The 22,788-nt window shown below is 48.3% G+C and overlaps 1 protein-coding gene and 1 gene segment (V, D, J or C); both read left to right on the plus strand.

Moving 5' to 3' along the window:
• The window catches only part of LOC129659598 (T cell receptor beta constant 1-like), a 102,914-nt gene that overhangs the window by 66,377 nt on the left and 13,749 nt on the right, over positions 1-22,788 (plus strand).
• Positions 17,955-22,560, plus strand: PRSS2 (serine protease 2). Of its 4 annotated transcripts, XM_055591164.1 has the most exons (6): positions 17,983-18,100; positions 18,327-18,414; positions 19,827-19,986; positions 21,356-21,609; positions 21,987-22,123; positions 22,357-22,560. In XM_055591164.1, coding segments are annotated over exons 2-6 (705 nt in total). In that variant the 5' UTR covers positions 17,983-18,100; positions 18,327-18,413; the 3' UTR covers positions 22,510-22,560. The 4 variants fall into 4 exon arrangements, with proteins under 4 accessions (XP_055447136.1, XP_055447139.1, XP_055447138.1 ...); XM_055591161.1 differs by lacking the exon at positions 18,327-18,414 and having other exon boundaries at positions 17,955-18,100; XM_055591163.1 differs by lacking the exons at positions 17,983-18,100; positions 18,327-18,414 and adding an exon at positions 18,548-18,703.

Genomic DNA, 22,788 nt, shown 5'->3' on the forward strand with positions numbered 1-22,788 from the left:
TCGGTGTGAATGGTAGGCTGGGGATGAGGAGGGAACTGGGGGACCAGCTGGAGGACATCATCCACAGACAGGAAGGGTGACTACTGGAGGCTGAGGATAAAATTTCTCCCAGGGGAGTGTTTAGAAATAGTAAAGACAGTCAGATACAGTTTGCCTTCAAGTGGCAGGGTCAGAAATACCCTTTAAGTAATTTATCTCTGAGCTATATTTAGCCTTGGAAGGAAAGTTATGACCAATCTAGATAGCATATTCAAAAGCAGAGACATTACTTTGCCAACAAAGGTTCGTCTGGTGAAGGCTATGGTTTATCCTGTGGTCATGTATGGATGTGAGAGTTGGACTGTGAAGAAGGCGGAGTGCCGAAGAATTGATGCTTTTGAACTGTGGTGTTGGAGAAGACTCTTGAGAGTCCCTTGGACTGCAAGGAGATCCAACCAGTACATTCTGAAGGAGATCAGCCTTGGGATTACTTTGGAAAGCTGAAACTCCAGTACTTTGGCCACCTCATGCGAAGAGTTGACTCATTGGAAAAGACTCTGCTGCTGGGAGGGATTGGGGGCAGGAGGAGAAGCGGATGACAGAGGATGAGATGGCGGAATGGCATCGCTGACTCGATGGACATGAGTCTGAGTGAACTCCGGGAGTTGGTGATGGACAGGGAGGCCTGGCCATGGGGTCGCAAAGAGTTGGACACGACTGAGCGATTGATCTGATCTGATCTGATATTTAGCCTGGTCTCTATTAATATAGTTCAGAATGCACTTAGTCATATTTATATCATAATGGTCCAATACACTGATGGCATTATGCTGATTGTTCTTGGTGAATGGGAATTATAAAGCCCTCTAGATGCCTTCGTATGATACATAGATGGCAGACCAATGTAAATCTGCAAAAATTCAGGGATCTGCCCCCTTGGTGAGCTTCTGAGTAGTCCAGAGGTGTGAGATATGCTGGAATGTCCTCCAAAGTGAGAGGCAAGCTGTTTGTCTGGACACGGAGAAAGAGGCACAACGCTTCGTGGGACCCTCTGGATTTTGGAGTTGACATATACTACTCTTGGGTTTGCTACACTGGCCCATTTACTATACAATCTGTCAGGCTGGGCCAGTGCAAGGCAGAGCTCGGTAGCAGAACGAGGCTATGATGGAAGCTTCTCAGCCACCAGGGTCATAAACCAAGCAGGCTCAGTTGTTCTTGAAGTGCCTGTGGCAGATATCAATGCTCTGTAGAGCTCCTGACAACCCCAGTGAGAATCATGAGGCAGATGCACAGAGCTCCGTGTTATGCTTTACTCCCCTCTATCTGCCAATAACTATTCTCCCTTTGAAGAACTGCTCTTGGCTCTTTACTAAAGGCTTATCAGGGCATTGAGAACTGGACATAACCAGACCTGCAAAACGGTAAAGTTGAAGACGCACAGAGTATTCTGTTATGAAGTGGAAAATGTATCATTTCAGTTCAGTCGCTCAGTTGTGCCCTACTCTTTGCGAACCCAGGCATCGCAGCACGCCAGGCCTCCCTGTCCAGCACCAACTCCCGGAGTTCACTCAGACTCATGTCCATCAAGTCGGTGATGCCATCCAGCAATCTCATCCTCTGTCATCCCCTTCTCCTCCTGCCCCCAATACCTCCCGGCATCAGAGTCTTTTCCAATGAGTCAACTCTTTGCATGAGGTGGCCAAAGTACTGGAGTTTCAGCTTTAGCATCATTCCTTCCAAAGAACATCCAGGGCTGATCTCCTTTAGAATGGACTGGTTGGATCTCCATTTATTAAGAGGAATAAATTCAGGAATAGGAGTCAGTTTACCGGAGTAGGTATCAGGGAAAGAAAAATCAGGTCAGTTTGGAATAACCGAAATACTCAGCCAACGCTTGCAATCCTGAGTTATGTTACTCTAGTATTCTAAAATCTTACCTTGAGTTATCTGAGGTCAATACTGCATCCCATTCTTGCTTTATACCGAGGAGTAGAAAATGAGTGTTGTTCAACAATGATGGATGGGGAGTGGCAGAGGGTGGTAATGAGACCAAAGTTGCAGGCTGGGAGCCTAGTGAATAAAGATCCAGCCCAAATGAAGAGCCACACAGCTCCACTAGGGGGCAGAAGAATTGTCTCCATGTTCTGCAGAAACTAGGCTTCCTGGGACAGGCGAGGAACAGAGTCAATAGGGAAGAACTACATGGTGGTGAAGGAAGAACTTGAATTTGATGTGTTAGTGCCTTTTCTCTCGGAGAGGCAAGGCTGTCACCTAAAGATGTTGACTCTTCTGCTACTTCTCCTGGGACTGGGTATGGCCTTATCCCGGGGGAAATTTGGGGTGAATATGCATGCTGAGGAGTAGAGGGTCTGAGGCCCCAGTCAGCGGATGGGAGAGATGTTCGATTAGGGAATCCTAACACAGTAACAGCTGGAAGAACAAATCCAGAGTGGAGGCAGTGCTCCAGGGCTGATTGGGAGCCAAGTGAGACTGGAGCAAACAGTAGGAGACCCTCCTGCCTGGGGACAAGCTTGTCAGCTCTCACGGGTGTCTCTGTCTCTCTGGATCTAGGTTCTGTGTTTGGTGCTCTCCTCTCTCAAAAGCCAAGCAGGGCCATCCGTCAACGCGGGAACTTCGTGACAATCGAGTGTCAGGTCGATAGCCAGGTCAATTTCATGTACTGGTACCGTCAGCTTCCAGGACAGAGCTTGGTGCTGATGGCTACTGCCAATCAGGGCTCCAAGGCTACTTACGAGAGGGGGTTTACTGAAGACAAGTTTCCCATTAGCCGCCCGAAACTGGAGTTCTCAACTCTGACTGTGAGCAACGCAAGCTCCGAAGACAGCAGCTCTTATTTCTGCAGTGCTGGAGACACAGTGATGGGCACAGATCAAGGGTCTCAGCAAGAACCCCTCTGCCTTCCACCCAGCTCCCGGCCAGGTGAGCCTGAGAACCCTGGGAGGCAGGCTGGAGGGGGGAAACCACAGAGGCAGCTGCCTGTGTGCTGGTGGGCGGGGTCGGTGTGAATGGTCGGCTGGAGATGAGGAGGGAACTAGGGGATCAGCTGGAGGACTTCATCCACAGACAGGAAGGGTGACTACTGGAGGCCGAGGATAAAATTTCTCCCAGGGGAGTGTTTAGAAATAGTAAAGACAATCAGATACAGTTTGCCTTAAAGTGGCAGAGTCAGAAATACCCTATAAGTATTTTATCTCTGAGCTGTATTTAGCCTGTTCTCTTAATATAGTTCAGAATGCACTTAGTCATATTTATATCATACTGGTCCATTAAACTGATGGCATTATGCTGATTGTTTTTGGCGAATGGGAATTATAAAGCCCTCTAGATGCCTTGGTATGATATATGGATGGCAGACCAATGTACATCTGCAAAAATTCAGGTATCTGCCCCCTTGGTGAGCTTCTGAGCAGTGCAAAGGTGTGAGATATGCTGCAATGTCCTCCAAAGTGAGAGGCGAGCTGTTTCAAGACATGGAGAAAGAGGCACAATGCTTCGTGGGACCCTCTGGATTTTGGAGTTAACATATACTACTCTTGGGTATGCTACACTGGTCCATTTACTATACAATCCGTCAGGCTGGGCCAGTGCAAGGCAGAATGCGGTAGCAGAACGAGGCTATATTGGAAGCTTCTCAGCCACCAGGGTCATAAACCAAGCAGGCTCAGTTGTTCTTGAAGTGCCTGTGGTGGATATCAATGCTCTGTAGAGCTCCTGACATTCCCCAGTGAGAATCATGAGGCAGATGCACAGAGTTCTGTGTCATGCTTTACTCCCCTCTATCTGCCAATAACTATTCTTCCTTTGAAAAACTGCTCTTGGCTCTTTACTAAAGGCTTATCGGGGCATTCAGAACTAGGTTCCACAGACCTGCAAAACGGTAAATTGAAGACGCATGGAGTATTCTGTTATGAAGTGGAAAATATATCAGTTCAATTCAGTCACTCAGTCATGTCCGACTCTTTGTGACCCCATGCATCGCAGCAGGCCAGGCCTCCCTGTCCAGCACGAACTCCCGGAGTTCACTCAGTCTCATGTCCATCAAGTCGGTGATGCCATCCAGCAATCTCATCCTCTGTCATCCCCTTCTCCTCCTGCCCCCAATCCCTCCCAGCATCAGAGTCTTTTCCAATGAGTCAGCTCTTTGCATGAGGTGGCCAAAGTACTGGAGTTTCAGCTTTAGCATCATTCCTCCAAAGAACACCCAGGGCTGATCTCCTTTAGAATGGACTGGTTGGATCTCCGTTTATTAAGAGGAATGAATTCAGGAATAGGAGTCAGTTTACTGGAGTAGATATCAGGGAAAGAATAATCAGGTCAGTTTGGAATAACTGAAATACTCAGCCAACGGTTGCAATCCTGAGTTATGTTACCCTAGTATTCTAAAATCTTACCTTGAGTTATCTGAGGTCAATACTGCATCCCATTCTTGCTTTATGCTGAGGAGTAGAACATGAGTGGTGCTCAACAATGATGGATGGGGAGTGGCAGAGGGTGGTGATGAGACCAAAGCTGGAGGCTGGGAGCCTAGTGAATAAAGATCCAGCCCAAATGAAGAGCCACACAGCTCCACTAGGGGGCAGAAGAATTTTCTCCATGTTCTGCAAATACTAGGCTTCCTGGGACAGGCGAGGAACAGAGTCAGTAAGGAACAACTACACGGTGTTGAAGGAAGAAGAACTTGAATTTGATGTGTTAGTGCCTTTTCTCTTGGCGAGGCAAGGCTGTCACCTAAAGATGTTGACTCTTCTGCTACTTCTCCTGGGACTGGGTATGGCCTTATCCCGGGGGAAATTTGGGGTGAATATGCATGCTGAGGAGTAGAGGGTCTGAGGCCCCCAGTCAGCGGATGGGAGAGATGTTCGATTAGGGAATCCTAACACAGTAACAGCTGGAAGAGCAAAACCAGAGTGGTGGCAGTGCTGCAGAGCTGATTGGGAGCAAGGTGATACTGTAGCAAATAGTAGGAGACCTTCCTGTCTGGGGACAAGCTTGTTAGCTCTCACGGGTGTTTCTATCTCTCTGGATAGGTTCTGTGTTCAGTGCTCTCCTCTCTCAAAAGCCAAGCAGGGCCATCTGTCAACGCGGGACCTCCATGATGATAGAGTGTCATCAGGTTGATAGCCAGCTCACCTCGATGTACTGGTACCGTCAGCTTCCAGGACAGAGCTTGGTTCTGATGGCTACCTCCAATCAGGGCTTAAAGGCTACTTACGAGAGGGGGTTTACTGAGGACAAGTTTCCCATTGACCGCCCGAAACTGGAGTTTTCAACTCTGACTGTGAGCAGCGCGAGCTCCGAAGACAGCAGCTCTTACTTCTGCAGTGCTGGAGACACAGTGCTGGGCACAGATCAAAGGTCTCAGCAAGAACCTCTCTCCCTCCCACCCAGCTCCCGGCCAGGTGAGCATAAGAACCCTGGGAGGCAAGCTGGAGCGGGGAAACCACAGAGGCAGCTGCCTGTGTGCTGGTGGGCGGGGGTCAGTGTGAATGGTCGGCTGGGGATGAGGAGGGAACTGGGTGACCAGCTGGAGGACATCATCCACAGACAGGAAGGGTGACTACTGGAGGCGAGGATAAAATTTCTCCCAGGGGAGTGTTTAGAAATAGTAAAGACAATCAGATACAGTTTGCCTTAAAGTGGCAGAGTCAGAAATACCCTATAAGTATTTTATCTCTGAGCTATATTTAGCCTGTTCTCTATTAATATAGTTCAGAATGCACTTAGTCATATTTATATCATACTGGTCCTTTAAACTGATGGCATTATGCTGATTGTTTTTGGCGAATGGGAATTATAAAGCCCTCTAGATGCCTTGGTATGATATATGGATGGCAGACCAATGTACATCTGCAAAAATTCAGGGATCTGCCCCCTTGGTGAGCTTCTGAGCAGTGCAGAGGTGTGAGATATGCTGGAATGTCCTCCAAAGTGAGAGGCGAGCTGTTTCCAGACATGGAGAAAGAGGCACAATGCTTCGTGGGACACTCTGGATTTTGGAGTTGACATATACTACCCTTGGGTATGCTACACTGGTCCATTTACTATACAATCTGTCAGGCTGGGCCAGTGCAAGGCAGAGCTCGGTAGCAGAACGAGGCTATGATGGAAGCTTCTCAGCCACCAGGGTCATAAACCAAGCAGGCTCAGTTGTTCTTGAAGTGCCTGTGGCGGATATCAATGCTCTGTAGAGCTCCTGACATTCCCCAGTGAGAATCATGAGGCAGATGCCCAGAGCTCTGCGTCATGCTTTACTCCCTTCTACTGCCAACATTTTTCCCTTTGAAAAACTGCTCTTGGCTCTTTACTAAAGGCTTATCATGGCATTCAGAATAAGACATCAGCAGACCTGCAAAACTGTAAAGTTGAAGACACACGGAGTATTCTGCTTTGAAGTGGAAAGTGTATCATTTCAGTTCTGTCGCTCAGTGTGTCCGACTCTTTGTGACCCCATGCATCGCAGCACGCCAGGCCTCCCTGTCCAGCACCAACTCCCGGAGTTCACTCAGACTCACGTCCATCGAGTCGGTCATGCCATCCAGCCATCTCATCCTCTGTCATCTGCTTCTCCTCCTGCCTCATATCCCTCCCAGCATCAGAGTCTTTTCCAATGAGTCAACTCTTTGCATGAGGTAGCCAAAGTACGGGAGTTTCAGCTTTAGCATCATTCCTTCCAAAGAACACCCAGGGCTGATCTTTAGAATGGACTGGTTGGATCTCCATTTATTAAGAGGAATGAATTCAGGAATAGAAGTCAGTTTATCAGAATAGGTATCAGGGAAAGAAAAATCAGGTCAGTTTGGAATAACCGAAATACTCAGCCAACGCTTGCAATCCTGAGTTATGTTACCCTAGTATTCTATAATCTTACCTTTAGTTATCTGAGGTCAATACTGCATCCCATTCTTGCTTTATACTGAGGAGTAGAACATGAGTGGTGCTCAACAATGTTGGATGGGGAGTGGCAGAGTGTGTTGATGAGACCAAAGCTGGAGGCTGGGAGCCTAGTGAATAAAGATCCAGCCCAAGTGAAGAGCCACACAGCTCCACTAGGGGGCAGAAGAATGGTCTCCATGTTCTGCAGAAACTAGGCTTCCTGGGACAGGCGAGGAACAGTCAGTAGGGAAGAACTACACGGTGGTGAAGGAAGAAGATCTTGAATTTGATGTGTTAGTGCCTTTTCTCTGTGGAGAGACAAGGCTGTCACCTAAAGATGTTGACTCTTCTGCTACTTCTCCTGGGACTAGGTACGGCCTTATCCCAGGAGAAATTTGGGGTGAATATGCATGCTGAGGAGTAGAGGGTCTGAGGCCCCCAGTCAGTGGATGGGAGAGATGTTCGATTAGGGAATCCTAACACAGTAACAGCTGAAAGAGCAAAACCAGAGTGGAGGCAGTGCTGCAGGGCTGATTGGGAGCAAGGTGAGACTGGAGCAAACAGTAGGAGCCCTCCTGCCTGGGGACAAGCTTGTCAGCTCTCACGGGTGTTTCTGTCTCTCCGGATCTAGGTTCTGTGTTCGGTGCTCTCCTCTCTCAAAAGCCAAGCAGGGCCATCTCTCAACGCGGGACCTCCGTGATGATCGAGTGTCGTCAGGTTGATAGCCAGCTCCCCGAGATGTACTGGTACCGTCAGCTTCCAGGACAGAGCTTGGTGCTGATGGCTACTGCCAATCAGGGCTCCAAGGCTACTTACGAAAGTGGGTTTACTGACAACAAGTTTCCCATCAGCCGCCCGAACCTGGCATTCTCAACTCTGACTGTGAGCAACGCCAGCTCCGAAGACAGCAGCTCTTATTTCTGCAGTGCTGCAGACACAGTGCTGGGCACAGATCAAGGGTCTCAGCAAGAACCCCTCTCCCTCCCACCCAGCTCCCGCCAGGTGAGCCTGAGATCCCTGGGAGGCAGACTGGAGGGGGGAAACCACAGAGGCAGCTGCCTGTGTGCTGGTGGGTGGGGTCGGTGTGAATGGTCTGCTGAGGATGAGGAGGGAACTGGGGGATCAGCTGGAGGGCTTCATCCACAGACAGGAAGGGTGACTACTGGAGGCTGAGGATAAAATTTCTCCCAGGGGAGTGTTTAGAAATAGTAAAGACAATCAGATACAGTTTGCCTTAAATTGGCAGAGTCAGAAATACCCTATAAGTATTTTATCTCTGAGCTATATTTAGCCTGTTCTCTATTAATATAGTTCAGAATGCACTTAGTCATATTTATATCTTACTGGTCCATTAAACTGATGGCATTATGCTGATTGTTCTTGGCGAATGGGAATTATAAAGCCCTCTAGATGCCTTGGTATGATATATGGATGGCAGACCAATGTACATCTGCAAAAATTCAGGGATCTGCCCCCTTGGTGAGCTTCTGAGTAGTCCAGAAGTGTGAGATATGCTGGAATGTCCTTCAAAATGAGAGTCGAGCTGTTTCCTGATATGGAGAAAGAGGCACAATGCTTCATGGGACCCTCTGGATTTTGGAGTTAACCTATACTACTCTTGGGTATGCTACTTTGGCCCATTTACTATACAATCTGTCAGGCTGGGCCAGTGCAAGGCAGAATGCTGTAGCAGAACGAGGCTATGATGGAAGCTTCTCAGCCACCAGGGTCATAAACCAAGCAGGCTCAGTTGTTCTTGAAGTGCCTGTGGCAGATATCAGTGCTCTGTAGAACTCCTGAATTCCCCAGTGAGAATCACGAGGCAGATGCACAGAGCTCCGTGTCATGCTTTACTCCCTTCTACCTGCTGATAACTATTCTCCCTTTGAAAAACTGCTCTTGGCTCTTTACTAAAGGCTTATCATGGCATTCAGAACTGGACATCAGCAGACCTGCAAAACTGTAAAGTTGTTGCGTGGAGTATTCTGTTATGAAGTGGAAAATGTATCATTTCAGTTCAGGTGCTCAGTGGTGTCCCACTCTTTGCGACCCCATGCATCGCAGCATGCCAGGCCTCTCTGTCCAGCACCAACTCCTGGAGTTCACTCAGACTCATGTCCATCGAGTCTGTCATGCCATCCAGCCATCTCATCCTCTGTCATCCCCTTCTCCTCCTGCCCCCCAATCCCTCCCAGCATCAGAGTCTTTTCCAGTGAGTCAACTCTTTACATGAGGTGGCTAAAGTACTGGAGTTTCAGCTTTAGCGTCATTCCTTCCAAAGAACACCCAGGGCTGATCTCCTTTAGAATGGCCTGGTTGGATCTCCGTTTATTAAGAGGAATGTATTCAGGAATAGGAGTCAGTTTACTGGAGTAGGTATCAGGGAAAGAAAAATCAGGTCAGTTTGGAATAACCGAAATACTCAACCAACGGTTGCAATCCTGAGTTATGTTACCCTAGTATTCTAAAATCTTACCTTGAGTTATCTGAGGTCAATACTGCATCCCATTCTTGCTTTATACCGAGGAGTAGAACATGAGTGGTGCTCAACAATGATGGATGGGGAGTGGCAGAGGGTGGTGATGAGACCAAAGCTGGAGGCTGGGAGCCTAGTGAATAAAGATCCAGCCCAAATGAAGAGCCACACAGCTCCACTAGGGGGCAGAAGAATTTTCTCCATGTTCTGCAAATACTAGGCTTCCTGGGACAGGCGAGGAACAGAGTCAGTAGGGAAGAACTACACAGTGGTGAAGGAAGAACGTCTCCTTTTCTCTGCTGAGAGGCAAGGCTGTCACCTAAGGATGTTGACTCTTCTGCTACTTCTCCTGGGACTGGGTATGGCCTTATCCCGGGGGAAATTTGGGGTGAATATGCATGCTGAGGAGTAGAGGGTCTGAGGCCCCCAGTCAGCGGATGGGAGAGATGTTCATTTAGGGAATCCTAACACAATAACAGCTGGAAGAACAAATCCAGAGTGGAGGCAGTGCTCCAGGGCTGATTGGGAGCAAAGTGAGACTGGAGCAAATAATAGGAGACCCTCCTGCCTGGGGACAAGCTTGTCAGCTCTCACGGGTATTTCTGTCTCTCTGGAATAGGTTCTGTGTTCGGTGCTCTCCTCTCTCAAAAGCCAAGCAGGGCCATCTCTCAACGCGGGACCTCCGTGACGATTGAGTGTCGTCAGGTTGATAGCCAGCTCACCTGGATGTACTGGTACCGTCAGCTTCCAGGACAGAGCTTGGTGCTGATGGCTACTGCCAATCAGGGCTCCAAGGCTACTTACGAAAGTGGGTTTACTGACAACAAGTTTCCCATCAGCCGCCCGAACCTGGCATTCTCAACTCTGACTGTGAGCAACGCCAGCTCCGAAGACAGCAGCTCTTATTTCTGCAGTGCTGCAGACACAGTGCTGGGCACAGATCAAGGGTCTCAGCAAGAACCCCTCTCCCTCCCACCCAGCTCCCGCCAGGTGAGCCTGAGATCCCTGGGAGGCAGACTGGAGGGGGGAAACCACAGAGGCAGCTGCCTGTGTGCTGGTGGGTGGGGTCGGTGTGAATGGTCTGCTGAGGATGAGGAGGGAACTGGGGGATCAGCTGGAGGGCTTCATCCACAGACAGGAAGGGTGACTACTGGAGGCTGAGGATAAAATTTCTCCCAGGGGAGTGTTTAGAAATAGTAAAGACAATCAGATACAGTTTGCCTTAAAGTGGCAGAGTCAGAAATACCCTATAAGTATTTTATCTCTGAGCTATATTTAGCCTGTTCTCTATTAATATAATTCAGAATGCACTTGGTCATATTTATATCTTACTGGTCCATTAAACTGATGGCATTATGCTGATTGTTCTTGGCAATGGGAATTATAAAGCCCTCTAGATGCCTTGGTATGATATATGGATGGCAGACCAATGTACATCTGCAAAAATTCAGGGATCTGCCCCCTTGGTGAGCTTCTGAGCAGTGCCGAGGTGTGAGATATGCTGGAATGTCCTCCAAAGTGAGAGGCGAGCTGTTTCCAGACATGGAGAAAGAGGCACAATGCTTCGTGGGACACTCTGGATTCTGGAGTTAACATATACTATTCTTGGGTATGCTACACTGGTCCATTTACTATACAATCTGTAAGGCTGGGCCAGTTCAAGGCAGAGCTCAGTAGCAGAACGAGGCTATGATGGAAGCTTCTCAGCCACCAGGGTCATAAACCAAGCAGGCTCAGTTGTTCTTTAAGTGCCTGTGGCAGATATCAGTGCTCTGTAGAGCTCCTGACATTCCCGAGTGAGAATCACGAGGCAGATGCACAGAGCTCTGTGTCATGCTTTACTCCCTTCTACCTGCCCATAACTATTCTCCCTCTGAAAAACTGCTCTTGGCTCTTTACTAAAGGCTTATCATGACATTCAGAACTGGACATCAGCAGACCTGCAGAACTGTAAAGTTGATGCGTGGAGTATTCTGTTATGAAGTGGAAAATGTATAATCAAGACCAAATTCTAGCACAGCTGGAAAGAGGCACAATTCAATTGCAAGAGCAAGTCCCAGTTTTATGATACATACTCTTATTACACCCACACCTTATCCTCACTCTATAGTTCTGTGGGAATTTCCCTGTTCCCTAGTTGAAAAGCCGTGAGCCTGTTTCTGGGTAGGCTTGCACTTTATTCTGGAATCATCACTCCATTTTAACACAAGTGTGGTTCTGAACGGTGGTGGTGAAGGAAAATCTTCAGCAGGTCCAGAACTTCAGTCCCGAAGGATAGATCTAGCCTGTGTTCAGCTTTCTTTCAGTGTCATCTAGACTCTAGCCATTCATTCACATTTCCCCCCATTTTGCTTCTGTCTACTGTGTTAGGGGGTCATTCCTTTAGACTCTCTGTCCCATTTACTGATTCACACCTTAGCTCCAATAACCTGTTTCACCTTCCAATCGGCTTTTTAAACTGTATTTTCATGTCTAGGAAATCTACTTGGGTCTTTCACATACGTGAGCCGTCATTTTTTTTTAATTAACCACTTATTTTTGGCTGCACTGGGTCTTCATTGCTGCATGTGGGCTTTCTCTAGCTGCAGCGCGAGAGCTTCTCCTTGCGGTGGCTTCTCTTGTTATGAAGCCCAGGCTCTAAGGCACACAGGCTTCAGTAGTTGCAGCACGTGGGCTCAGTCATTCTGACCCATGAGCCCTAGAGCACGTTGTGGAGCATGGGCTTAATTGCTCCACTGCACGTGGGAGCTTCCCAGACCAAGGACGGAACCCATGTCCTCTGTCTTGGCAGCCAGATTCTTAACCACTGGACCACAAGGGAAATCTGATGAGTAGTCATTTTTAAAGAACCTTGCTCCACGTGTATTTTATTTCTCTAAGGATAGGTGGCACAGTGGTAAAGAATCCGCCTGCCAATGCAGGAGACACAAGAGAGGCAGGTTCAATGCCTGGGTCAGGAAGATCCTCAGGAGTAGGAAATGGCAACCTACTCCAGTATTCTTGCCTGGGAACCCTCATGGACAGAGGAGTCTGGCTGGCTACAGTCCATGGGGTCGCAAAGAGTTGGACATGACTGAGCACTGAAGAAAATTAAACTTCTACTTGAAATTTTTATTTATTCATGCCAACCTCAGTTTTCTGGTGGTTTCTGATGCCTGTCACTCAGAGTGGCCTATTTCTTATGCATTATGTAATTTGATATTATAAATTTATCGTTGGGAATCCCCTAAATCTTGGAGTAAAGGTAGGCTTTCCAGGAAATATATATTTTTGGCTCTGTCAAGCAACTGGGATGCAACAGACTTGTTTTCTTTTGTAATTCTCAGTGTCCATCTTTACGGCCATACAGTGTCTATGCGAAACCCCAGTGGGCTGACTACTCGGTGGCCATGAATATTCAGAGGAAACTATTTATAATCCCCCCAGCCAAAGCCAAGAAGACCAAGAAAAGTCCCTGTCAGTTGCCTGAGAGGTTAGCTTTGTAGTTTCCCTGTCACTAAGTGTGTTCTGTTCGTGCATCCTGGCTTGAGGAAGGAGCAATTCCCATCACGCTCCTGGTGCTGTACAAGGTCCGGTGGGTCTCAGCCAGTTTGTACACATGCTGACTCTCCTGGTCACCAGGATCCACATGTGCACCTGTTTGATCGAATGGATCAAAAATGCTGGCTTCCCTTCCTGTTTCCTGTTCCCATTTCCCTAGGAAGTGGGCAAATTCACCTACAGATAAGCGTTGGACTGTGAGACCCCTCCTGTAGGATGGCAAAATTTTCTCCTAAGAAGCAGTAAAAACACTGTGGTTAGGAACTTGATCTCTGTCCTCAGGCAGACCTGAATTTAAAACTTGGCCCCCCTGCTTCCTCACCAGATGTAACCTTGAACAAGTTACACAATCTCATATTCATACATATAATATCCTCGTATATAAAATGAGGATAACAGTGATGCAAAAATACAAGGAATGGGATTTTCATAAGAGTGAGATGAAGTCATCCATGTAAACCACACAGCACTGTGCCTGGTAGAGATAAAACACACATTTTAATTAATATCTAAATTTATTTCTCACTGTGACACATGACATTTTACCATTAACAATTCCATCCTCAAGATTAAGTATTGCCCTCTCTGGGAAATTTTTATTTATTATTGCAACTGTTTCTCTTTATTTTAACTATTTTTTAACAAAATTAATGCATATTCTAAAATAAACAGATTATTAAACTAAGGAAAATTAAAACTACTATTTAAATGAGATTAGATAATATGATATGTATTTTATAATTCATTCTCTTAACCCAACAATATTTCATAAATGCTGTGTCAAAAGATAGAGCTTACATTAACTTATAAGAATTTTTCAGTGTATCAATGACCCTCCTTTAAATACAACTTTTTACATTAAAATTAATACCAAGGTGAAGTATCCATATGCTAGATGATATGGTAATTTAATTTAAAAAGCAGTCATTGTAGGTGTCAATTTATTTCTATCTCTCTCTCTCTTTTTTTTTTTTTGCTGTGCCATGCAGCCTGTGGGATCTCAGTTCCCCAACCAGGAATTGAACCCTCAACCCTGCTTTGGAAGTGTGGAGTCTTAACCACTGGATCACCAGGGAAGTCCGTGTATCAATTTATTTCTGTTGTAGACTGGGCAGGGAATGGCGAAAGCACTCCTTTCCCCACCTTCACAGGGCTGACGTCTTGTTATCCAGGTCTCACCTCAAATACCATCTCCCCAGAGAGAGCTTTCCTAACCTTCTATGCTCACATAGTACCTGTGGACCCAGCCACCAGTTACTCACATTTATTATCACTTTATCCTATTTCAATAACGCCTAATCATTAGTCAGTTCAGTTCAGCCACTCAGTCATGTCCGACTCTTTGTGGCCCCCTGGACTGCAGCCTGCCAGGCTTCAGTGTCCATCACCAAATCCCAGATCTTGTTCAAACTCATGTCCATCAAGTCGGTGATGCCATCCAACCATCTCATCTTCTGTCGTTCACTTCTCCTCCTGCCTTCAATCTTTCCCAGCATCAGGGTCTTTTCCGATGATCTAATCATTGGAATATAATCAATTAATCATTATAATTTGATATAAATAGTTGATCCTTGAACTAGGTACAGATTAGGGACACTAACCCTTTGCACAGTTGAAAATCCACATATAACCTTGTAGGCACTCCTTTGTATCTAAAGTTCCACATCCTGTATTTAACCAACCTCAAATCATGTAACACTACAATAGTTATTGAAAAAAAATTCCATGTATAAGTAGACCAGTGCAGTTCAAATTCCATCTTGTTCAAAGATCAACTATATATATTATATACACATCATATATATATATATATAAAGATACATATATATTTTTTAATGTACTGTCTGCCTCTCACAGTCATATCTCCTTCCATATGTGTGGACATGCACATGCATAAATACACATTGTTATTGTTTAGTTACTAAGTTGTGTCCAACTCTTTGCAACTCCATGGATTGTATTCAGATAGGCTCCTCTGTTCATGGGATTTCCCGGGCAAGAATATGGGAGTGGGTTGCCATTTTCCTTCTCCAGGGGATCTTCCCGACCCAGAGTTTGAACCTGCATCTCCTGCATTGGCAGGTGAATTCTTTTACTGCTGAGCCACCAGGAAAGTCTGTAAATACACCCAGATGCCATGAAAGAAAGGACCTTTTACTATTACCTTCCTTGCTGTTTCCATACAGGTTAGAAAAATTACAGGAACATTATAGGAACACAGTAAATATTTCCTTAGTGCTATGGACTGAACTGTGTTCCTCCAAAATTTATATGTTGTAATCCTAACCCCCAGTCCCTCAGAATGTAATAGGATCTTTAAATAAATAATTTAATTGAGGCCATTAGGGTGGCCCTTAAGCCAATCTGACCTTGTTCTTATCAGAAGAGATTAGGATATATAAGGAGGGCCACTAGGGAGGTACCCACAGAGGAAAGGCCATGTGAAGTCAGTGAAAAGATGACCGTCGGCAACACAAGGAGAGAGACCCCTGGAGAAACCAACCCTGTTGACAAAAATAATGAATGATCTGAAATAGGAATAGAAACAAGTTTTATTTAAGCCAAACAGAAGCCTAGAACCCGAAAGGCAGCCTCTAAGACAACTCTGAGGAGCTGCTCCAGAGAAGCAGGGTTTTCAGCCCAGTTTTATATCTTGGCAGAACAAAGAACATTAAGCAAGTCAGGAATACATTCCCTCCAGGTTTGAAAAAAGAGATCAGCAGGAACTCAGTGAGTCAGTATGGAGCTGGCCCCTGGGAAGGGAGTTGTGTCATCAAAGGAGCACCAGCCCTGGTGTCCCAGGAAGGGGGGCACTTTGTCTTTTAACACAGACATCTTTTACTTCCGGTCAGTAAAGCACTTTTAAAAAGTAAAGTACTTTTCTTTACTAAGTAAAGCAGATGTACAGTGTATGTTTGATAGGCCACAAATAGGCTGTTTTAGTTGGTATAAAATTCAAGTTAACTCATGTATAAGCAGAATGACTTCTCCATGACTCAATATATGAAAAGTTTCTTCTATCAACACCTTCTTTGATCACGTACTTCTCAGCTCCCAAAACTGTGAGAAGATGGATTTCTGCCATTATTTTGTTACGGCGGCCCTAGCAAACTCACACACTGAGTCAATAAATAGGATTCAGAAGAATGAAAAATCTGCCTAGCCATGTGGACTGCCGTGGAGAAGAGCGCTACAGAAAGTGAGTTTAGGCAATGTAAGGCCACTAGAAATGAACCAAGTCATTCTAACAGAGAGGACAGAGGCTCTTACCTATCTATCTGAGCAGATGGTGGCCCAAAACATGAGCCGGCCCCCTCTGCCCCCTACCTTCACCCCGCAGGCTGGGAAAGGAAACAGATGTGACATTTCTCATCCTCTAAAGCCAGGCTTCCTATGAAGACCCCACGACAAGGGGTCAAAACAAAATAGCATATTTTATGATATTTCTCCAAAAAGAAAGCCTCTGCGATGGAGGATCCACAACTGGGTGAGCACAACCTGCCTTTGACGTGGCCCAGAGGGGCCCAAGGCCATGGCAAGGTGGGGCTGGGGGGTGGTGCCAGGTGCCAGATTAATTCAAGCTTCTTCCTCTGCCAGGGAAGCCAGCATCAGGAGGGATCCGGATGTAGTTTGTTCCCTGGCCTGACCCCTGAGCTGCCATCTGCAGTGATTCCCACACTTCACAGCACTTTCCCTGTTCTCCGGCGGCCTTGAGGTCAGCTCCGCCATTTTTAGATCTATGTTCTCAGGCAAGACGGAACCTTTCTGACACCTGGTCTCAGCCTCTGTAACAGGAAATAATGTTGTTCTGCGCACCTCATGATGAAAACATGAAAAGGGAAGCTTGAAATTAAACACAAAGGAAAATCAGCATACCACCGCTGCTTGTGTGTGTGAAAGTTCTTTAAAAGCTGTTGCTGCTGCTGCTAAATTGCTTCAGGCGTGTCCAACTCTGTGCGACCCCATAGACAGCAGGCCATCAGGCTCCCCCATCCCTGGGATTCTCCAGGCAAGAACACTGGAATGGGTTGCCATTTCCTTCTCCAATGCATGAAAGTGAAAAGTGAAAGGGAAGTCGCTCAGCCGTGTCCGACTCTTAGCGACCCATGGACTGTAGCCTACCAGGCTCCTCCGTCCATGGGATTTTCCAGGCAAGAGTACTGGAGTGGGGTGCCATCGCCTTCACCAAAAAGCTGTTGGGCGCTATACAAATACAGCAGTATTGCCACCTCGAGAGGAGCCCGTCAGGGATTAGAGGGTGTGCAGCTCTGAGGAGTGGGTGTCCTGTCGTGGAGAAGCTGGCTTCCAGCTGTGCCAGGCACCAGACCAGAAGATACCCAGTGGGTCCCTCTCCACCCAAGAGCCCACACTCCCCCCCATTTCTCCCTGTTCACTCTATTTCCATTTTCTGTCCTTCCAGCCTACTTCCTGTCTTGCCACCAGACTTCTGAGCTTTTCTGCCTTTGTTCACCACCTTCAGAACATTCACTCATTTTTACCTTTCCGAGAGTACCTATATAGACTCTGCCTACTCCTGCCCAACAGGAGCCCCGAGTTCAGAGGAGGTGAGCAGGAGAAGCCTCTTCATGGGAAGCTTGTCGACCTGGCTCACATGGTTAGGTTCCAGCACAGACGCTAGTTACATCTCTATACCCCCCTGGCCAAGTGGTGCCTCATTAAATTACAAGATTCTGTCTTGACGGGCATGGCAGGTTGCAAATTGAGATCATTTCCAGAAAGATTCACTCTGCACTGAGCCCAGCAAAAGAGTCTCACTGCATTAAAAAAAAAAGAAAGAAAAGAAAATTCCAGAATCCCCCCACCTTCAATGTTGTTTTTAATCACTCAGTTTCATGGACAGAGGAGCCTGGTGGGTTAGAGGCTGCAGAGTTGGATCGACTGAGCGCATGCGCACACATTCTCAACCTTTATCGTGCACCAGTTTCTCTACCTACTGCTGATTCCCTGATAAGGACTGAGATTTACCATTGTTCAAACCCTTTTTCTAAAATCTGATCCGGAACATATAATTCTGGCTCAGGCTGCAGGTGGGGGCAATTTTCATCACCGTTAGTACAGGCTCCCAGGGTGACCAGGAGGCTGCTTAAAGAGAACCCAAGGCTGCGTGAGTGATGAGAAGGACAAGCGTCTTGATAGTGAGGAAGAAGAGGAATACGACACCAGTCTCTTGTTACCCCAGTGCATCAGGTAAATACCTACTTAATCCTTGGCCTCTCCTCCCTCCAAATGCCTCCCCCAACCCAGTCCCTCAAGCTCTGGTAGGAAGGAGAGCCAGCTTGAAGCCCAGACTCACAAGAAACTCTGCCTCTCCCTTCTCATGACTTCTTGGTATTAGGGTCCTGGTTGCCTAAGGCTTGGGCTTTGACCTTCTGACCCCATAGTTTAGACTTGACCAGGTTCTTTTTGTGTACAGGTATGACATAGGCAAGACTTCTTTCCCCTCATGGGACTTCAGGATACCAAGTGGCCAAGTTTGCTACTAATATCAGCCCTTCCTTAAAGTAAGTTGAGTAAATCTCCATGAGGTCAGAGGATCCCCAGGGTCCCAGGTCATTCTGCCTTCCCTTCCTCCTCATTTCCATCATCCGCTCGGTTTAAGAAGGCTCAGCTGTGGGAAGCGGAGTCTTGGCTTCCCCTGTATGCCTAACCCCAGAACATCCTCCTAAGAGTCAGCTAGTCTTCCTCTGTGTCCTCAGAAAGTAAGTTTCCTTATCACCTTAAGCCATGAATCCACAGAGTGGCCAAACACAGCAGAACTGATGCAAGAGTCCAGGACAAGGGAAGCTGCAGGTGTGTTTGTCCTGGGAGGGGTGGTCCCCCTCCACCCCCTCCCTCTCCTCGGGAAGTATAAAGGCTCGCCACCAGCCACGCAAGCACACTTCTCCACCATGCATCCCCTGCTGATCCTTGCCTTTGTGGGAGCTGCTGGTGAGTCCCACGCATCGCTTCAGGTTCCACTAGCCCCTTTCCTGGCAGAGATACACGCTTCACCATTCCTCCGGCCTCTCCTGTTCTACCTGTGTGTGTTCTCCCCTCCCTGGCCAGCACCCCTCCTTCCCACTCTGGGGCTCTCTTTAACTTCACTTCTCTCACCTTCTGCCCGGTTCCACTCCCATCCCTCTCGTCCATCCATTTCGGGGCTTTGTTGGGAGAAGCGAGAAAGGCAAACCAGGTGGAATCAGTCTGTGAAATGAGCCAGGCCTTAAGGCTTGGCCGTGACAACCGTAGGTAACTCCACTTGAGCTGTTCCTAGCCTTGGATGCTCCTGGGGAGACAGAAGGTGACTCAGGGTGGAGTCCTGTTTATTGGCCTGAGGCTGTGACCCATGCACTGACTTTTTAAGCTTCCTGAGTAGTTTTAAGATTCCCAGATGTATAGCCACAGCTGCGAATCACTGTTCTATTGGCCAATAACAGTAACCACCTTTATCCTGAGCAAAGGGTGCCTGGGCTCCCTGCTCAGGTGTGAGCTATGGGAGGAGCTGGTACAGCAAAGCCAAGGCTTTGCAGCCACATCTCCCTGGTGAGGCCAACCCATCGTGACAAACTGGGGCTGAAACCGCAGCGGGGAGTAGGCATGTGATGAATAAAAGGGAGAGAAGCACCAGTGGATGAGAGGACCGCATTCAGACCCGACGATGCTGAGTGCACCATGAAGGGAGTTCACTGTCCTTGCCCTGGTGCCCCCAGTGGAAGTCTGAGCCAGAGCCCCTGCAGGGTCCCTAGCTCTGTGCCCTGCAGACACACAGTGACTCGGGAGAACTACCTCTGTGAGACTAGCCAGGGATGCTCCCTGGTGGCCTTCCTCCCCTCCCTGTGCTCGGTCAGGAATCCTAATTAGCAGAGTCCAGCCACAGGGCTCGGGGCTCCACCCTCCTGCTGAATCAGCCTCTCCTCCCCTGCTTCCACTCAAGTGGCTTTCCCCTCGGACGACGATGACAAGATCGTCGGGGGCTACACCTGCGCGGAGAATTCCGTCCCTTACCAGGTGTCCCTGAATGCTGGCTACCACTTCTGTGGAGGCTCCCTCATCAGTGACCAGTGGGTGGTGTCCGCAGCTCACTGCTACCAGTAGTAAGTGCTGGGCCCCTGATGACTAAGCCCACTGCCCAGGGCCCTCTGGAAGAGCTGGGGTCCGTCCAGAGCTCAGAATGATGATGGGAAAGAGAAGAAGAAGTGGGCAGTGGCAACTGACTTGGCAGAAGCTGTGGGTGAAGAGGGGCACCTGCCAGGCTCCTCTGTCCATGGGATTCTCCAGGCAAGAATACTGGAGTGGGTTGCCATGCCCTCCTCCAGGGGATATTCCCAATCCAGGGATCAAACCCGGGTGTTATGCATTGGCTGGCACAGGTTCTTTACCACTTGTGCCATCTGGAAAGTCCCATAAAAAGTAGGCACAGACTATTTTGAAGGTGGGAATAGCCAGTGGGAAAAGTGGGGAAAGACCTCACACAAATAATCTTTGCCAGTTGGCTACATGTTAAAACCTTGTAAGATATTTTTTTTTTGTTTAAAAAAATTATTATGATTCCTAGTTCCCATTTAACTCAGAATTTTTAGGACGAGTCTGAATATTGATGAGTTTTCAACACTCTCTGCCTCTGGCAATTCTATACTCGTGGGCAGAACTGAGAATCACTCCCAAAAGCAAGGGTTCTCCAACCTGAATGCACACAATAATCACCTGGAGGGCCTGTTACAACACATGTTGCTAGGTCCCTCCTCAAGGGTTTCTGATGCAGAAACCCTGATGCAAGGGTCTGGGCAGAAGAGAGAATTTGAGTTGCTAACTCGTTCCCAGGTGACTGATGGTGCCGGCCCTGTGGCTGTTCTCTGAGAAATGCTGTATTAGATGACAGATAGAGCTAGTGGTAAAGAACCCAGCTGCCAGTGCAGGAGATGTAAGAGACGCAGGTTTGATCCCTGGGTGGGAAAGATCTCCTGGAGGAAGGCATGGACCTCCACTCTAGTATTCTTGCCTGGAGAATCCTATGGACAGAGGAACCTGGTGGGCTATAGTCCATGAGGTCGCAGAGTCGGACACGAGTGAAAAACTTAAGATGGACAGACGGACAGACAAATCAGATCACACAGGATGGTGGCCCTTACCAGATCAAGAAAGGAGGGAGAGGTTGCAGAGGTTGAAGGATGTCTGGGAGAGTTGACATGGTGCATTTGCACCCAGGGCACTGGGCACTGAATGCATGAGGGGTGTGGGAAAGGCGGCTGGAAAAGCAGATGGTCCCTAGCCGGACCCCTTCACTGTATCCCTTCTCCATTGCCAAGGCCCCTGAAGCATAAAGGTTGTTGTCTCACACCTGCACTGACCTACCACCCCTCTACAGCCCTTGACATTCCTACACCCCCTCCTGCAAGCAGGAAGAACCCCTAGGGGACATGGGCCTGTGGACAAAAAGGCCTTAACTGTGCTTGCCCTCAACAGCCACATCCAGGTGAGACTGGGAGAATACAACATTGACGTCTTGGAGGGTGGTGAGCAGTTCATCGACGCGTCCAAGATCATCCGCCACCCCAAGTACAGCAGCTGGACTCTGGACAATGACATCCTGCTGATCAAACTCTCTAAGCCTGCGGTCATCAGTGCCCGGGTGTCCACCTTGGCTCTGCCCAGTGCCTGTGCTTCCGCGGGCACCGAGTGCATCATCTCCGGCTGGGGCAACACCCTGAGCAGTGGCTGTGAGTGGGACCCTCACGTCTTCACCCTCTGACCTACCCACACTGCCCAGAACTGAGCATCGCCTGAGCTTGGTTCCAGTCTTTGCTTCCAATCTACAAATTCCCATCAAGTACCTACTACACATACAGGACTCTGTGCTGGGTACGAGAAGGGCAAGTGTCCCGGACTTGAGCTCGAGAATCAAAAGACAGGACAGATGTGGCCCCTGCTCTTAGCACCTTTAGAGAGGGGTCCACAGCCAGCCTTCCGGGAATGGAAACTCAATGTTCATTGGGGACCTCTCCTGGCCGCCCTCAGGGTTCAACCCTGGGTTGCCATCCCCCTTCCCATCCTAACCCACATTTTCCTTTCCTTGATCCCTTCCTGTTCCTCAAAGCCAACTACCCGGACCTGCTGCAATGCCTGGAGGCCCCGCTGCTGAGTCACGCCGACTGTGAAGCCTCGTACCCTGGACAGATCACTAACAACATGATCTGTGCTGGCTTCCTGGAGGGAGGCAAGGATTCCTGCCAGGTGAGATGCCTGCCCAGGTGTGGCAGCCTCCCTGGGGGCAGGATGTGAACGCCCAGGGCTGTGGGCTGATGGTCCCCTGGAGAAATGAGGGAGGCTGGGCTATGGCCTCTCTTAGTGAGAAGGGCGTGGGGCCCAGAGCCAATGGGAACAGGGTCTTGTGAGGTTCAGACTGTGTGTGGCTCCTGTTCCCTTTTGTTCTGTTTATAAAGCTTATCTCATCACTTCCTCCCCAGGGTGACTCTGGCGGCCCTGTGGCTTGCAACGGACAGCTCCAGGGCATTGTGTCCTGGGGCTACGGCTGTGCCCAGAAGGGCAAGCCTGGGGTCTACACCAAGGTCTGCAACTATGTGGACTGGATTCAGGAGACCATTGCCGCGAACAGCTAAAGCCCTGCCCCTCTGCCATCCTTATGCTAATAAAGTGACTGCTCTACCTGCCCAGGTGTGCACCTTCTTAGTCAACCCCCACCCCTACTCTGGGAAACACCCTCCCACCTGAGGTCAGACAGGGCACTACCCCTTACAAATGCGCCCCCTTCCCAAATGTGTTCCAGGGCACACTGGATTAACAGCAAAAGTGCAAGTCACTCAGTCGTGTCTGACTCTCTGTGATCCCGTGGACTGTAACCCACCAGGTTTCTCTGTCCATGGGATTTTCCAGGCAAG

Source organism: Bubalus kerabau, chromosome 8 (assembly GCF_029407905.1).
Source record: "Bubalus kerabau isolate K-KA32 ecotype Philippines breed swamp buffalo chromosome 8, PCC_UOA_SB_1v2, whole genome shotgun sequence".
NCBI classification, from domain to species: domain Eukaryota; kingdom Metazoa; phylum Chordata; class Mammalia; order Artiodactyla; family Bovidae; genus Bubalus; species Bubalus kerabau.

Bases quoted from the DNA above. Each gene is read 5' to 3' on its own strand.
- PRSS2 (XM_055591161.1), top strand. From the start codon at position 18,025: ATGAGAAGGACAAGCGTCTTGATAGTGAGGAAGAAGAGGAATACGACA. The intron at 19,987-21,355 runs GTAAGTGCTGGG...TGCCCTCAACAG, and splicing joins GCAGCTCACTGCTACCAGTA to CCACATCCAGGTGAGACTGG. The intron at 22,124-22,356 runs GTGAGATGCCTG...CTTCCTCCCCAG, and splicing joins GAGGCAAGGATTCCTGCCAG to GGTGACTCTGGCGGCCCTGT.